At 39.7% G+C, this 18,096-nt stretch overlaps 1 protein-coding gene across 15 annotated transcripts in view; it reads right to left on the reverse strand.

The window, feature by feature from the left end:
- Positions 1-17,623, reverse strand: part of PCNT (pericentrin) — a 105,818-nt gene extending 88,195 nt beyond the window's left edge. For 13 of the 15 annotated variants that reach the window (XM_074596301.1, XM_074596302.1, XM_074596300.1 and 10 more), the window contains exons 1-9: positions 17,411-17,623; positions 11,174-11,371; positions 9,166-9,216; positions 8,034-8,213; positions 6,406-6,549; positions 4,642-4,806; positions 876-3,365; positions 698-790; positions 339-515 (exon numbers count right to left, since the gene is read on the reverse strand). In XM_074596301.1, coding sequence (XP_074452402.1) covers positions 339-515; positions 698-790; positions 876-3,365; positions 4,642-4,806; positions 6,406-6,549; positions 8,034-8,213; positions 9,166-9,216; positions 11,174-11,371; positions 17,411-17,464 — 3,552 coding nt within the window. In that variant the 5' untranslated portion in view covers positions 17,465-17,623. Of the gene's footprint in view, positions 1-338; positions 516-697; positions 791-875; positions 3,366-4,641; positions 4,807-6,405; positions 6,550-8,033; positions 8,214-9,165; positions 9,217-11,173; positions 11,489-17,410 lie in introns of those variants that run through there. The other 2 variants (XM_074596296.1, XM_074596290.1) reach the window with 2 other exon arrangements.
- Between the last annotated feature and the right edge of the window lie 473 nt (positions 17,624-18,096).

Here is an 18,096-nt window from a genome sequence, read left to right on the forward strand (position 1 = left end):
ATTTTTATACACTTTTAAATTAATTTTTAATTAATTTTATTAATTTTTGTTAGACTTACCAAGACATGAAAAATTACAGTTTAGTTTGGTTTTTTTTTTTTTTTAAAACCTATAAATTGAAGCATCCAGTTTTCTTCAGCTTTAAAATATAATTGCAGTGAGGATCCCGGAGAACTCCTGAAGAAAATATCTACTACCACCCACCAAGGGAACACTCCTAATTCTTCAATTGCATCATTACATAAAAGAGCACACATAGTATGCACAGAAATCAAGGAGCCTCCTCTTTGCAACAGACAGATAATCACTACAGCAATTACTGTTTTTCTTTATTTTACCTGCAACTGGAGCTGAGCTTGTTCAATCTCTGCTTTGTGTGTGGCTGCCATTTGCTGACGAAGGTCATCCAACAGGTGCTGCTGTTCTTTATTTAGTTCAGCACGGAGCTTCTCCATTTCCTCTTCATGTTTAGTAATCAGTTCAGAGATTTCACGATCATGCTCTCGTTCATGTACCTGCAGAGAAAGCCCCCTAATAAATTATTGAGCCAGAATTCTCCCCTACTCCTAATCCCAAATCAAAAACACCATAGAAAAAACAATAGATTTTTGCATCTCTAGAATGCTTATACTGCTTAAATGACAAACAACGCAAAATGAATTTATTTTTCTGAAATAAATCCAATTACAGCATTTACCTTTTTTATTAAAGCAATCTGTTCCTTCCTTTCTTCTTCCAACTTCTGCTGGTTTTTTACTTTATCTTTTATTTCAGCATTTAATTCTTCTATCTGAAAACAGGCATATACACATTTGCAATTACTACCTTAAGCATTCCCAAATCCCAAGACTCCTGCCATTATCAGGGCTTCCTACCTCTTTCTTGTGCGTCAAACTCACTTCAGTTAATTTGGCAAGGTGCTGAGTCTCCATTTTATCAATTTCCTCTTTGTACTGTTTCACCATCTCGGATTGCGCCTCCTGGGCAGCTTGTGCAGACTGGAAGGACTCCTGCAAGCGAGTCTCAAGCTCCAAACAAAACTTCTTCAAATGGGCAATTTCTTCAGTCAATTGGCTTTTTTTCTCACTGTATTCAGTACTTTTTGCCTTTATTTCATCATTAAGTTTATGAATTTCTAGGTTGCTGAAGTTTAGTCTGTCCTCATATCCCAGTCTTTCACACTGCTGTATATCTCTGAGGTTTTTCACTTCTGCATTAAGTTCATGTATGTTTTTCTCAAGATCCTCAATGATGCTGGCATTCTCTGCTAGCGCTTTTTCTGTTTTTATTAGATCCTTCTCCACATCAGATAATCTTTCTTCTAAGGCTGTTTTTTCCTTCAATAAGAGTGCTAAATTTTGTTCTTTATTATAGATTTCAGCTTTGAGCAACTCCTGTTCTTTTAGCAATGTCTCTTCAGATACAGTTTTCTGATCAAGCAGCTCTGCTATTGTCTGATTTTTAGCCTTCTGAGCATCAAGCTGGCTTTGCATTTGATCCCTTTGACTTTGCAAAGCAGCTAACTGACGTCCAAAGAGAGACTGTACTTCACTTGTTACAGAATCAGAAGCTGTTTTCTGCTCTTGAACATCTTTCACTAATTGCTCCTGAGTTCGCAGCTGCACCATCAACATTTCTCTTTCCTCCTGGAGGTCTTTTACCATTTCATGCCAGGTAGAGGATTTTGACACTTGTGTTAAAGGCTCTACAGCACAGTAAGGATGGCCTCCATCCTCACCCTGCTGCTTTAGCAGAAACATTATTTTGCTTTCAAGTTCCTTCTCCTTCTCTGTTTTTTTAAGAAGTTCTTTTTCACAAGAGATCCGTGCTTCACGTTCCTCATCCAGTTCCACACGTGTGTGAGAGAGCTCAGCCATTACTTTTTCCCATTTTCCAACAGCTTCTTGGGTCTCCAGATAAGATTTCTTCAAGGCTGACTCCTTCTCATGGAGCTGCTGAGTTAGTTTCACCCATCTCTCTACTGAACAAGTTGTCTCATCATCCTTTACATCATCACGGTCACTTACTTTGTTTTGCTGCAGGGAGTTATCTGACAAAAACAAAACAAAGGCCTCTGCTCCCACCTCAGTCTCTTGAGCCAAAGCACTAGGACACGTTTCCTCATCAAGGCCAAAGTTTAATGGAGGAGCTATAAAATCTCTGCTGGGTTCTAGAAGAACACTACTGTCTAACCCATACCTCCTGCATCTACCTTCTTCAACGGGACAACCTTCAGAAGTGCTGGACACATATGACTCTTCTGGTCTCTCTGTAGAGAGGAGATATTTAGCCAGTATACTTTCATCACCCCTGAAAAGCCCTAGTTCTGACAAGTGTTCCTCAGACAGGTTATCTCCTTCACCTCTTTCATTATTCTCTGTGATCTTTGCATTCTTAATTTCTTCTAATTGATCCCTTAAGTAGTCTACTTCCAAGTCATGCTGGAATTCCAGTTCTTCATGAACTAGCTCGCCTTCACCTTTCAACTGGTGTGGTTTATTCCACATCTCCTCAAGCTCTGCTCTCTGCAGCTGCAATACCTCTGGTAAAATCTGTTTTTCCCTCAATTTCATTAGCTTTTTATTGGAGACAATCTCTTCATCATGCTTTTGCCTTTCATCTATACTTTTTTCAGCCTCATAGAGTTGCTTTTCATTTAATTCCTGGATGAAAGAATTCAGTTTCCGAATCTCTTCATTCAAGGACTGGTTTTCTTTTTTATATCGCTGGGCTTCCTTGACCTGCTCTTCTGCATCAGAAAGTTGAGACTTAAGGTCATCAATTAAATCCTTGTATTTAGTCTCAATTTCAAATTTTTCTCTCTGGAAGTCTTCCCGTTGGTTTTCAAGTTTCTTTCTCAAATTTTCTTCATTAGTTTCAGACTCGCGAAGACTATTATTTAAGTCAATTATTATGCCATTCAAGTTCTGAATGTGTTCTTCAGAATTCAGAGCACAGAGTTCTTTTTTTAACTGTTCAAGTTCATTCTTATATTTTGAAATTAGTTGTTCTTCATATACCTGCTTGGCTTCTGCAATCTCTCTTCTGTTGCACTTCTCCAGCTCAGCCCTCAAGTTCTCCAGCCGTCTGCAAATATCCTTCTCATGACTGATTTTTAGTTCTTCAATACGTTGCTGCTCTTTCATTTTGGATACAGCTATTTTATTTTTTAATTCTGTTATTTCTGAGTCCCGGAGAGAAAGGGTACGTTGTAGTATATACAAGCTAAATCTTTCTGATGTCAGTAGACCTTGAAGAGTTATAATATGTTGTTCTTTTTCTTCTATGCTTTTGTATAACTGTTGCATTGTACCTTTCATATCCCCTTCCATTTCGGCAAGCAGATTTTCTTTGTCTTTGGTATTCTTAAAAATAAAATATTACATATGAAATATGACGTTTCAATTTCCTTAAGCCTCATGCTTTTAATTTATCTTCACAAATAATGTTTACCTTTAAGTTCAGGATGTATCATTGGCCTAGGCAACGGGATTTTTAAGCACATCCTTGAGAGTGGCAAATACTACTGAGACTCTTCAAATGTGGTAACAAATATCAAATTGCCTAAGAATAACAAATGGTACGCCACTGACTCCAGAGAGAAAGAAAATAGCAGCTGTCTCAAATTTCAGGTATTTTAATTAAAAAAAAAAAAATAAATACCAGAGCTACAGATATCTCTCCATCTCGCATCCGTTTGCACAGACGAAACAGCTCCTGCAGGCAGGAGTAGGCCAACAGAACAGCCATGTCAAGTTTTGACTCATCTGACTCGCTTAAAAGTTTAAGGCTTCTCCCTGTGGCATTGCTGGTTACGTGCTTAAAGGAAACCAGACCTTTCAAGCTGTTCCTTTAACGTATGTTAGTAATCACAATCCCTATAAATTTGTTTCTAAAGAAAAAGACTTTTTTCATAACTGTGCCACTACAGCACATCACAGTTAGCACCAAATTTGAAATACATGCTATAAAAAGATAAGTATCTCATCTGTGTTTTTAACTATAACTGAGTTTCTTTATTCATAATGCTTGTTTCTGGAATGATTACATCAAAATATTCTGACACAAGCTTTTCACTTTGTTTTGTAAGTGAAACTAACATGATTACAGATAGTTAACTTTTATCTAGGTGTTTCAAGTTCACACACAACTGTATTGTTATATGCTTACACAGCATATCCAGCAACCTTCACCCCACTGCAAGCCTGTCAGTTATGTTCCCACATGCCTCAGTTCAGCAAACACCAGATGGACCTGCTTCTAATGGAAACTTCTTAATGTTATACAACAGTTTTGTAACAGAGTTACCCTTCTGCAACAGAAACCAATGGAGTAATTTCAACAAATAAGCAAATTCTGAAGATCCAGAAGTGAATCCTTCTTTCATACAAAAAAAGAAAAATTTTAAATTGTGAGCAGCTATTTTGCCTTAGCTGAATATCATTACCTTCAGAAGAACAGATTTTTAATTCCATACTGAAGTGTCATTTCAGTCCTGAAGCATCAATGCTACTTCATGCACAAATTAAATGTTCATTACAGATTCTTCCTCCAGGAAGTACCACCTTGGCTTGCACAATCACAACAAAAACCTAACTACCTAGAACTCATAATTATAAAGGCACTTTAAACAGTTTTTACCTTTTGAGAAGACTCAAGCTGTACTTCCAGGTCATGTGCTTTCTGATGCAGCATCTCCAAATGTGCATTTTGCTCTCTGAGACGGTTCTGAAACAAGGACATCTGCTGCTGGGCTTCTAATACTTTGTTTTTTCCAGGGCTTTTACTCCTCAGCATCTCATTAACCTGGACACATAAAGGTACTCACAGTCAGAAGAAAGTTTGTATCAGAATAACTCATACACTAGTCTCACTGTATGCATAAAATATATCGTATTCATTTACTACAGATTTACCCTATGTATTTCATTCTCAATGAATAAGAACTCCCTAAAAAGTCAGACAACACTTGTCATATTTTAGATACTATTACTTACTGTAAAGACATAAATGTTAGATAATTAATCTCTATGAAGCCTCCAAAATTAAGCAGGACTTCCAACAGACTGGACATACTGGTAAGAGGACAATGAACAAAACCAGTCTTCTTTGCAAAGGATTTACAACTCAATATTAAAGGTTTTTCTTTTCTCTTTGTCTCCCTCCAAATGAAAAGAAAACATTTACCCCTGGGGGGGGTGGTGTAAAATAAAACGTGTTTTATTAATTTTTAAAACCTTTTTCTAAAGACTTTGCTAAAACCAAGATGATATTTAAGACACCATTAGTATTTTCATCTTTTATCAAAGTTGACATGCTTCCAACAAAAAACTTGCATCATATTACTAGCCTTATTTAGGATATGCCTGAAGTGCTAGAAGCTTTATCATTGTCTTTCAAAGGCTCACGGAGCAAATCCCAACAGTCATCTGTAGAGTAATTTTCACTTTTACCACATATTTAGTCAATAGCAATCAGAATTGTACATAGAAAGCAGTGGGTTCTGTTCTTGTCCAAAATTTCATTTAGCAGAGGTTTTATTTTCCAGGGCATGAGCAACTCCTTCACGATAATCCCTGACTTCAGTAAATCCCAGTTTTTATTTTTAATTTTTTTTAAACCCCCTTCCTATCCAGATGTTTAAGACATGTAATCCCTCCTAGTGTAATTCTTATCTTACAAGCCTGAAATGGTAAGTAAACATAAATATTACTCTTTGGCATATACTACAAGGCTCCTAAGACAACAAATATACAGGTGTTTGGAGACAATAGCCACTAGAACACTGAGCAGCATCAAAAAAGAATAAAGTATTTAAAAAAAAGTAAAGTAGATGAAAGGCTGTAGCATATCTCATTATCCAGGGATTAGATCCATGATCAACTTGTTGCACTGAAGCAGGTTGCTGTGTGTTGTAAGAGCTGCATCAACTGTCTTCAGGTTATTTTAAATCTCCTTCTTTGAGCCAAGTCATATTACCTGAACGTAGCAACTTTCTGTTAACAGCTGAGCTGTTACAGTTGCCCATGCATATACTCAGAGCTTTCTTTGGCAAAGGCAAGGAAAACTGATTACATGTAAGCCCATATCATTACAGTGATTGCGATGTATAGATCCAAACCACTAACAATATTGGGTGTAATTCCCAAAAAGGGGCTAAACTGATGGACAAAGAAGCGTAATGACCTCCCAAACATTACACAAGCAAGTGGAAAATATACAGACGTCTCCGGGACTTCTCCCTAGCCACTGGAGAAAACTCTGACCCACCCTCAACTCATTTTCTCTGCTGCATTGCAAACTGAACTATGAAGTGCTATAATAAGCTCAATATGGGTTTACATTCATATTCCAAACCTGTTCTTACTCTCTTTGTAGGGAACAAAAATTGGATTAGAGGCACACCTGATGTAACTGAAGTTGTAAATCGTGGACCTGAGCAGCTACATGTGAAGCCTCCTCCTGTAGGTCATCCTGATCCTGCTTTGCCTGTTGAAGGCAGCTTGTTAGTTTCCTGATGACTTCATTCTGCTCTTGAACGGTAGTTTCCTACATGGATCACAAGAAATGCACTTCTAAAATTAAGATATTCTTAACATACAACAGTAAATTATCCTAAAGCAAAGCTGTTAGAGTTTACAGTTACACTTAAGTTTTAACAAACTTGTGCCAAAGGACGAAAAACATTTGTGTTCAAACATGATGTCAGAGGTGATGAAAGAGGAACCTGCCACAGATTCCAGAGAGATGACAAAGCTAATCAAAAGAGACTTCTTAAACAAATGACAGGACACTATTAATGAAATATTTTTACTTAAAAATTGTGTAGCTCTTATTGATGTAAAAGCAATCAAGTTTTCTACAGGATATAATGAATATTTAGTAACCCCTAAATTGTTTCCTATCTGTCAGCTCTTCTTTTCAGGCATGTGAGAGAAAGCTAGTGAGATGGGATACATTAATCCTATTTTATGTTAATCACATTAACCTTTCCAATTTATTTCTCAACAACAGGAAATGTCTTTGTTTCCCAGTCTTAAAAGAAGAAAAACAACGTGTAAGGGGGGGAAGTAACTATTCTTCAGAAGCACCTGATACACCTTTACAGAGGAATGCTAGAGAAAGGGAATTCAAAATAGCTTTTTAAATACTTTGGGAGAGGGGAAGGTACATGTCAGTTTAAAAAAGTTTAATTTATCCTACTTCATCATTTGCCGATACAAAGAACACCACCCCACCCCAAAACCAAAGAGCCACAAGTATTTACAAATATTCAAAAAGCGTGAATGATCTCTCGGGCGTGGTGGTGGCAGTGGGGTCTACCATCCTGTGTGAATATCTGAAAAGGAGGCAGAGATGCGTCTAATAAAGTGCTTTTCAAGCATATCTGCAGAAACATTGACATTTCAGTAAGCATTTCCTTTTCAATAGTTTGAACAATACCTGGGGGGTTGGGAGGAGGGTGGGTTCCACCATCTTTCAGCATGACCTTGATATATATTTTTTATATATATATATAAAAATAAAATTATATATATATAAATATATATATTATACGTAATACCATATATAATATATATATATTTTTAAAGTCAGCATTTATGAAAATATAAGTCCCATGCTTTTACATTGAGCCCCTACCTCAATGTATTATTAACTATACTTTCCTTACTGGTTCTTCCAGGTTCTCTCTATAAAGGTCCACTCCTCAATATAGTAAGAAAATTTATCAATAAAAACTAGTAGAAATTGTCCAACCATTTATCAGCAGAAGAACGCAACTATGTATTACATAAAAACTCTCTAAAAATAGAAGCTTTTCAAATTTAATTTTACTCTCACTTGATTCAAGCAATATGAAGTCCTGGACGTTGGTGAATGGAAAACTTAAGTACTGCTTTACACAGCACACGTTAGCAAGGTGAAGTACTTTTCAATAAAAAACAATACTTATTTTGAGTTTTGTCTCCTAAATATTTTTTGGATTAAAATAAAGTAGTATTATCCCCATTATCCAGCTCTATGAATTGTACCTGACTTTGCATAGAGTCACTGTGCTGGGTAAGTTCTTTCTGTAGCTCATCCATCTGTGCAGTGAGTCTTTCAACTTCTTCCTGTTTCTCCAGAAGTCTGTTCTCTAACTCATCTGTTCTCATCTGACACATCTTAGCATCAAGCTCACTGTATTCTGCAGCAGGATTTATTGAATCTTTCTTAATAGAAAAAAAAAAATATATATTTATTCACCAATACAACACATCACTTCTACTTTGTGATTATTCTGAAAATATAAATTCAAGCTTAAATTCTGGGCAAATTCTAGTTTAAAAGTAATTAAACGTTGGGACTTTGTACTTAATAGAAGCATTATATACGAAGTCCTTCATTCTTAAAAACTTCAAATAAAAAAATTTCATACATAATATATTTTCATATAATACTTTAAGATATAAAAGTAAATTAGGGAGAAGAGCCTTGTGATTCTATAGGACCAACTTGGGGCAAAGTGCCATTTTGACACATGTTGTGATTTAAAATACATTCCAACTTACAAGTGGGCAAAGGGGGAATACTACAAAAATTAATCGAAGTTTTTATATGTATCTGTGCTGACTGGAGAACAGTCCACCCATAGGAAAAATAATAATGTAAACTTCTTGACTTAACATTAAATTCAAATGTAAGCAGCTATTGCAAATAAATATTCAACATACTCTGAGTTTCTACGGCCTTTAACAGCAAAACAAAAAAAACCAAAACTACAAAGACAGAAGCTGCTCCAATCGATCCTGCGGTCTCTCAGGAGCAATATTGTTACAATTCTCACAGAGGAGACAGTATCTTACATTTTATTTTAAATACTTTTTTTTTAATGTATGAAACAACTAAAGAATGAACCTACTTTTCAAGTAAAAACATCATTCGAATTTCTCTGGACAAGGTCCATGATTTCAGTAAAAACAATTCCCTTAGCGACCAGTTTCCCAGCCAGTACATGTACATACACATAAGTACCTGGTTTAGACTGTAAAACAGTGAAATCACATCACTTATCACACTTGATAACAATGCTCAATAACTAATCATTTTAGTAACCAATTATCAGACTCTTCTTTCACATGTTTATCAGCACCTTTTACTAAAGATACATTCTTTCACACTTACTTCAGCCGCATGATCATTCAGTACATCCCAGCTGGAAAAGTCAGCACACCCCTGGCAAGTAAACAAATAAAACAAACACTAAATCATAGCCATTTTAAAGATACATAAGGAAAAGCTGAATTATTTTGGAAACACCTTAAGCATATGACCCAGAAATGTCCGTGTTGTGAGGCAACATACCAGTGAGAGAGAGACTGAGATTGACTTTAATGCTAAACTCAGCTGGTCATCTGTAGTCAAATTAATGAAACAAATGAAAAAAAAAATTAAAATTATCATGAAAGCCTACTCAAAAATTCAGGGCTAAGTCTCACCATTGAGATTCAATGTTCTATCTTCTGCTTTTGTGGCTTGCAAATACAGTTGAGCACTCTTTAATCCACCACTAAATATTAGTAACTAACTGACAGGAAATTACGTAACAAACATGCTAAAATCATTCATATAATTACAAAAACAGTAGCATTTTCTGATGCATATACTTAATGTAGCTTGATATCTTGAAAGATATTTACTTCTCACTAAATTCACAAGACAAAGATGACTGTAGCACTATTTAGAAAAGGCAGCCCATAACCCTCCCTGTATTTCGTATCTGCATGAAGTAGTTCCCAGTAACTATTGGCACCCTCTCCACGTAACCTAGAAAGCAATTCCATTTGCTTTACAAATCAGCTATTTTGACAGAAGCTGTTTAGAAGCAATAAGTGATTTTTGTTTGTTTTTTAATTTATGTTCACATGAGTGTAATAAGGACATTGCTGATGATGCTATGGCTGAGTGACAAAATACTGTATGCTTTTTTCTTAGCGCAGACAGCTTGGCATGTAGTTTCATAAAAGCCTTTGCAATGCTAACGTTATGTTTACAATATCCTGAAAGCACTAGGGATACCCTTACAACAGAAAGCAGGATAATACATGCAAATTATATCCTCCATGATTTCAGGCTTGCAAATACACTAGTTTGATGCTACTGTTGTATGTTGTGAAAACACATGAACGCCTGGAGAGATGCTTTTTATGCAGAAGGCACTGCCTCCCCAAAACTCACAAATCTTCACATAGACAACATGCTAAAATGCAATGGGAAACTATTTTCTAAACAATCTCCCAGACCAAGATAGATACAGTTTGTTGTAGCCAGAGAGTTGTGGTGTTTCTGAGGCTTGTGAAAGCATTAGCCAACCACTTCTGAAGCAAGCTGGATTCTTATAAAAACAAAAAATAATTTCAAAACTATGTTTTGCCAATTTTTATTACCAGACAGAAAGAAAAAGTGTCACATGACTGTCTAATCCACAGCTGATGTAAAAACAGAAGTCTTGCTTGTGAGCTAAAGCAAGAAAGCAACTGCTTAATTCAGGCAGACCAGTACGCGTCTGTTTCTATGTTTATTGGCATGACTACAGGGCTACCTCTAGAGGGTCACCAGCACAAACACACTGAAGTATATCAGGCACAAGCAGAGTCACATTTTAAACAATTTTGTCAGAGAATGTAATATCTATGTTGGCTTTACAATGGCTACTAAGAGCATGCTGGAACAAATTATATTTTTTCAGTAAACACTAAGCACATTTGAGCCAGCAAAGTGATACAAAACCAAACTAATGCTGTGCATTATAAGGTCCTGAGAATTTTGCTCATCTGCTATGCCTCTCAGTCTGGACTCACCATCTCATGGAGTCACAGACACATAACCAGAAGTCTACCCATACAGAATTTCATGGTAGTGAAAGGTGAAAGACCTCAACTGGCTAACAGCAGACAGCTCCTTGACAATGCCAGCTGTCCAGTCCATATAATGGACATGGGTTTTTTCAATTATTTACATGACTTTGTAAAACAGTTAATTATTACAAGTGAAAATGCATCACTTTACTTACTTTTCAATGGCAGCTACTTGATAGTGCCAGAGAGCTAATACCTAATTAAGTAAAACAGTCACCTTGAATACGTGCTATCTGCAGATGGAGTGAAGTGAAATAAGAAATACTAAGATTTACCTCTGTGTCTGTGGTTGTCTCTAGTAGGTTGGTGTCTTCAGCCTTACCCTCTATACCCTTACCAACATCTTGGGCCGCTAGTGCGTACTCTTCCTTCGGAACGTCATGTGTGTGGACAGACGAGCCCTTCCTCTTCGCCGTCTTTTTCTGCGACTGCGTGATGTCGCTTTTTGTTTTTCGTTGTCTGAAGTAAGTAAACTGTGCAGAAAAGATTGAAAGAGGTAAAAGGAGAGGTAAGTGAGAAAAAGGTAGCAGGACCACAAGATTAACACACTCATGGGTGACGAAGATCCTATCTTGATAAAATATATACATCTGCAGAAAAACTGCTTTATCTTCCTACTTTCTGCACCTTCAAAACATACTGGATAACTGCAATTAAGCAAGAAATCTCACATGAGTACTAAAGACTCATCTCAATACAAGAATCAAATTTTACTCAGTGTAACTTTGTGTGTCAATGACGATCCAGAATTACAGCAAGACAGATTAGTAAAGGAACAAGTTGTTAATATACTGGAATCATCAGGAAAAAATAATAATTAAGAAGTCTTTATGCAAGACCGGCAAAAACAATAACACCCTAAAAACCTATCTAAACAGATTTTTGCCAGCATAAGATTTAAGATTAAAATTAATGGAATTGAATCCTCATGCTCCTTCCCTGCCACCCCCTTAAGAGAATACAGCAAAACATCCCAGCCAGAAAGCAGCCTATAGTACATAAATAGAAAATCAATTAAGCCAGGTCATTTTAATTCTTCTGTTGAAGAATCAGATGCTCTACTTTATCAGACTATCACAGCTCTATAAAGCACCAGGGACTTGTAAAGAATGTTACTGACAGAATTTATTACCCCAGTTTCCTTAGCACCTTAAACAGCTTAAAAAGGATTATCGTATTTTCAACTCTAGTATTGTGTTTAGGCAGCGCTTCCAGGTAACATCTCCCTCACAGGATAAATCCAGACATCCTTCTCATAAGGAAAAAGCCTTCTCCAAGGTTACAAACATAGGTTATCAAGTTTACTGTTAATATATCCTTGTGTTGAGATAAAATATATAGTCAAATGAGGACATGATGTAAACATAATTGCCAAGTTCTACCTGCAATATACATGAAAATCCAGTGCTTGACAGCTTGGTTTTCCTGTAATACAGCCACCCTGAAAAAAAGTCGCGTCCGTTTCTTTTCATTCAACTTGTGAAATGGATTTAGTTCAGTCCTTTCTCCTTACACCCATGCCATTATAGTAACTTCTACTTGACAGCTTAGCTACTCAACATACACACAGTTACACACCTGCTACATTGAGCAGGCTGTTTAAAAGGTGTATTTACAGAAATACATCAGTTTCTTATCAGCACTTAAGATGTTTATGTATAAATAGCTTATTTTTAAGATTAAGTTCCATAGTTTCTATAGTTATTAATACTGAATGCAGATTAAACAAAAATTGCTAAGTGCTGTGCTGCCCTTCAAATTAAGCAAAATGAACAGACCAGTAAGTAAAGCTGTAGTGAGACACAAATACTATTCTCTGAAGTCAGGTGTTAACTGTAGCAAAAATAGCAATTGCACTAATTAATATGATAACATGGGGAAAAGGAACAGGAGGAAACCTGCAGAAAAATGGAGAGTAGAGGAAGCTGCTGAAGCAGGAAAAAAGGGATAACAGGAGTAAAATAACCAGAAAAGATGAGAAAGGAAAGGTAGAGTGGCCATCATAGAGAGCAGTTAGCGATTTCATGAAGGGAGACTAAGTATTTGATATTAAAATACAAAGACTTGCCATGACTAAATATCTAAATGAGTATGAATTTTTAGATGCACAGCTCAAAGAAAATAAAACTTATTTTGTCCTATTTATATGTATTAAACATATGAAATCATAATACATATCATGCAAAAATACCCAACTACTCCAAAATTTTACAGAACTACTGGACTTGTTGGTCCATGAAAGTGTCTGGAGTCAAACATGCTTCAGATTTATGGAATGACTGGATGGGGAAAGTGCTAGTTAGGGCAGTATCACGTTTCCAAAGCCTTTAATCAGCTACATGAATTTAAGTGTCATTATAAGAGTATCATCAGATACATGGATAGTCATCCAACATGAAGTAGTGCGTGTGAATATGAAGAAATCACATAACACTGATCCTTCCCCATCCCAGTGAGATCCCACCATACCCTTCTGAAGGGCCCAGTTCTCAGTTTGCTTTCTAGCAGCATGTGCAACGCTGAAAGCTTCACTTTTAGCCAAGATGTAGCATGCCACAGGAACACCAACAGCACCGCGAGCTGTAGTATACAAAGCAGCACTCCATACAGAACACCTGGCCTTTCTGCAGGTACCAATATACTGCAACCTCATTTCATCAGGACCAGTCAGTTAAGAGGCAACCGCAAGGCGCCTCTGAATTGCTACGGCCAGCACCACATTGAGCATCTCAGAATTAGAAGAATAAGCTTGCCAGGTTTTGTGTTGCGTGGTCCCCGTGTCATTCCCATCCCCAATGAACTGCTATGCTGACATCCTTCCACCACATTATTGCAAGCTGACCGGCACCAGCGGCATGGGCAAGCAGACAGGAAAACTACAGCACATGCAGCCCTGTTCAGCTCTCCTCAGCCTACCTCTCACATAATTTATTCCTCGACTTACTGCTTTACGTGCTTCAGAAATTAGTACCAAAAGAATACACAAAGAAAATGGAACAGAGCAGAAAACCACATCAGCTCCATATAGAAACAAGTTGTTCAAATAAACTTTAGTCCACTTCCTAGATATGGTAAACGTAAGCATGAGTGCTCTTAGACAAAACCCAGAAACATTTTTTAGAGCTTCCTCAAACTGATGAAACAAGAAAACTTCCTGGAAAAAATGCACTCCCTTTTGAGTTCCTACCATGTAAAATGCAGGAAGAGCAAAAACTTCTCACACATGAGGTATGGCACATACAGGTCTGTAACTAGAGAGACAGATGCCCAACATGCATACCAGCTAACTTGAGGTGGAAAAAAACAAGGAGAAGAGAGTAGCACTGAATACTTGGGGTTTGTTCTGTTTCTCAATTACTACCTTAGCAAATTTATTTGCATTTATTAAAAATGGAAATCTCAAGTACCCGCTACAGTCAGTACTTAGCTGCCAAATCATGACCATATCCAACTGATATAACAGTTTAAATTATTATTAGTGTTATTACTTGGAGATAATTTAAATGCATTTCAGTAACAGTGTTTTTATTTCTACATGAAAAAGATTAATGCAAGTACTAGTTTAAAGACGAAAACATCCACATTATATTCCTTTCCCAAGTCACCATTTAGCACACTAAAATTTAAAGATGCCAAAGACAAATTTTATTTTTTTTTTGGGGGGGGGCGAGCAGGGGGAAGACAAAAAACCCCACAGCAGTTGACACCTCCAGAGTCAAGCAGTATCCAGTATCAGACTGCAGTTAACCATGACTGCACGGGTTGCTAGAAGTCAGGTTGCTACAACACACAACTAGCCTCGCACTCCTATCCCCCGCCATCATGAGCACCCTCACAGTATTGTGGTACGGTCATTCAGTAAACTGATTTGGATGAACACTGAACAGTTATGTATCGGTCCGCAGATGGGATCACCTTAAGCTGCTGTAGGCCTGCACCACAGGAAGGAAATACTGTACCTGCTCTCACTTACTTCTCCCTTTCAAACTCGCATTTGTATTCATGAGGAGGGCAGTGCAAAGAAAGCAAGAAAAAGGGAAGGAGAAGAACAAAAGAGGGGGACATTTCCCTACTGTTCTATTATACAAGAGCCTTCAAAAACACAAGCTATTCAGGGGAAGTTTCTGGATACGGTCTTGCAGACCACCTACTCAGCAGCATGACCATATCCTACTACGGGCTTAAGAACACTGAGCGAGACTAAAGCTGCATTTATTACAGTAATTAGCCCAATATACATCTGTTCTGTAAGTTAGGTCTACAACTGCAGGTATATAAGTAAAAATACAAAACCAGGGCAAGCACACAGCCATACATGCTAGAAATTGGGCAAGAGCGTACTAAGGAATCTGCAGCTCATGTGTTTGCCTTCCAACGCCAAACTACCTTTGCGTTTAATAAGCCCCAACGGATATTGCTTCCATTCATTTGTCTGGGTGTTTTTTGAAAATTGTCTGGTGCCCACGATCTGCTAAATAATGGGTCTCTGTGACATTTTAATAAGCAGAGGAAGCACTACCACCATCTCAGCCTTTCTAAATCCTTTCTTTCCTCTCAGTATACCAGGTAAACGATACCATGCAATAGCAACGTTGATGGGCTGCTAACAATTTTTTTTTAAATGGTGAGATGAGCGACTTTTGGCACACAGTTTTAAAAAAAAGAAAAAAATTCAACATTGGCTCTGCACACATAACTTGAAATTTAATGCAAGTCCCTATTTTTTTTTTCAATGGCAAGCAACAGCTGTACAACAGGTGGGAACTAATAACTTATTCAAGGCAAGTTTATCACATTTTTCTCTAACTATAAACAGATACTGTACTTAGAAAAGGGTTACAAAAGAAATGTTAACTTAAGCCTTGCCACAACCAATGCAACTTTTCAACCTGAAGAACTCCTGTTCTCAGTTTCCTCTCTTGATGTTAATCAAAAAACTAATCACGAAATTGTTCCCACATAGCACATATCAAGGCTGGGAGGGCAAGCAGATGAGGAGCTGCTGAGTGGGAGTGGCGCGCGCGGCAACCATGACAGCATCTGGGTGGGACAGGCCAGGGACAGAGGAGTTGTATTGCCCACCATCAAGCTGCTTCAGTGCAGCTCCAGCCACAACCCCACACCTCCCAGTAACACTCTCTTTAATTGCCTTCTGCACAGCACTAGGAAGAGCAAGCTGAAACAGAAACACAGAAGACTGCTGAGGCAGACAGTACGGTTCCAAGCCACCTCTAATCCCACTATGTAGGTTTACAGACAGGTTCCCTGCAGAAAGGGCCATGCCCCCTACGTCTGTGGGAGAATCATTAGGAGTGGTATCGGGGTGAAGAGGCTGTAGCACATCACGGAAAGATCTGATCCGTCCAAACCCCTCGAAACCCTGTGCAGCCTCAGCTATCCCCATGTAGCCACAGTCCCCCAATTCCAGTCCTACTGGGACAGTGAGAACAGGGAAAAGCTGTAGCTGCAGACTTGCAAGCCTTACTCATCAGTAGATTCACAGAAGGGAAATATCACAGTAACAGCTCAAAAAACAGCAGAAATGCTGAATTAAAAGAAAAGTAATCAGTCGTTTCTAACGAGCTTCTTGAACATCACTACAAAAACAAAGCAGAAGTTTTTACCTAAGAGGGTTAATACACATCAAGTGCTAATATCATAGTTGCAGTCAATAATTGCTAAGAGAATGTTACCTTTATACATCAGTCACATCATACGAGCACAGCCCCACCAAACCGCAACTGACTGAAGGCACGTAACTGCCCAAAGCGTGTGAAGTGTTCGCTAACAGCACGACTGGAAACAACCAAACCAACACAGTTCTCCAGTAACACACCTGCAGATGCAAGTGCAACTGGACCAGTCACTGAAGCAGTAAAACACGCAACACCTATGCTTGGGTATTCTCACCTGGAAATATGGTATTTTCACAAATAACTGAGTGGAAACACAGGTAAAAATGGGAGAACAGGGCGGAAAAAACCCCAACAACAAAATGCAAACAAAAAAACAGCCACCAACATCCACACACACAAACAAAAAAACTCAAACCAGAACCCGGGGGAAGATATATGCACTACTTTAAGCTGCTCCTTGCTGACTGAAGATCGTGTTTATATACCTCTGTCATAATTCGGGAAACCTTCCAAACAACCTACGTTGAGGGAGCACCGCCAGCCATACTTATTTCTGACAGAACCGCGTTACTCAGGTAAACAAATCCCATCTCCCGACACAGCTCCGAACTGACAGCAGCGCTTCAGCACTGACGCCGCCCGGCCCCGAGTGCCGCTTCAAATGCGGCCCCAACGCCGCCACGCAACGAGGGAAAACCCGCCGGCGCACCGCCGCGCGGGAGAGACCCGGAACGGGCAGAGGCGATGCCGCGGGCGGCTCCCGGAGCCGGCCCCTCGCCAGCCCGCCCCCCCCCCACCCGCCAGGCCCTCCCGGTCGGTACACGGCCGGGAGCAAGGCAGGGCGCCGGGAGAGAGGCCAAGCCAGGACCCCCTCACCTTGGCCCTGCCGGCCTCCAGTTTCTGCCTCCGCGTCTCCTCCTCCGCCTCCATGTGGCGAACAAGCAGGGGGGCTGGAGGCGGCACGGGGGCCGGGCCCACCACGCGCCCCTCGCTGCTCCAACTGTCACACCGGAGGGAGCACAGAAGTTTCGGTCATGGCCGCCCCAAAGCCTTCTCCCCGCCCGCCTCGGCTCCACCGCCAACCGCGAGGCGGTGGCAGCCAGCGCTGGCCAATAAGAGAGGAGGGGCCGGCCCATCCTGCCGGGAAGGGAGGAAGCTCTCCGGGAATTGGTAAGAATCACCGTACCCAGGAGGCTCGTCAGCCAATGCCGAGAGCAGCCGTTAGCCTAGCCCCGCCCAATCCCGCTAACTGACTCCTTGGGACAGGCAGCGCGAGCAGCGGCGCGCCTTCTGCCTCCGCCCTCGCTGCCGCTAGTGCCCGCCTCTCCTCAGCAGCCACCAATGGGGAAGGGTAACCGCCCGCCGCCCGCACTGCGCTGGATGGCCAGTTTCAAACGGGCCGCCAGCCACGGCCCCGCCCAGCGGCGGGAGACAGCCAATGGGAGGAGGGGAGCGGCGGCCGGGGGAAAGCTCACCCCGCCGTGGCCGAGCTGCCGGCCTGGGCGGCCTCCGGCGCGGGGCCGCGGCTGCCCGGTTCCCTCTGCCCGGTTCCCTCTGGCGCC

Source organism: Larus michahellis, chromosome 7 (assembly GCF_964199755.1).
Source record: "Larus michahellis chromosome 7, bLarMic1.1, whole genome shotgun sequence".
Taxonomy (NCBI): domain Eukaryota; kingdom Metazoa; phylum Chordata; class Aves; order Charadriiformes; family Laridae; genus Larus; species Larus michahellis.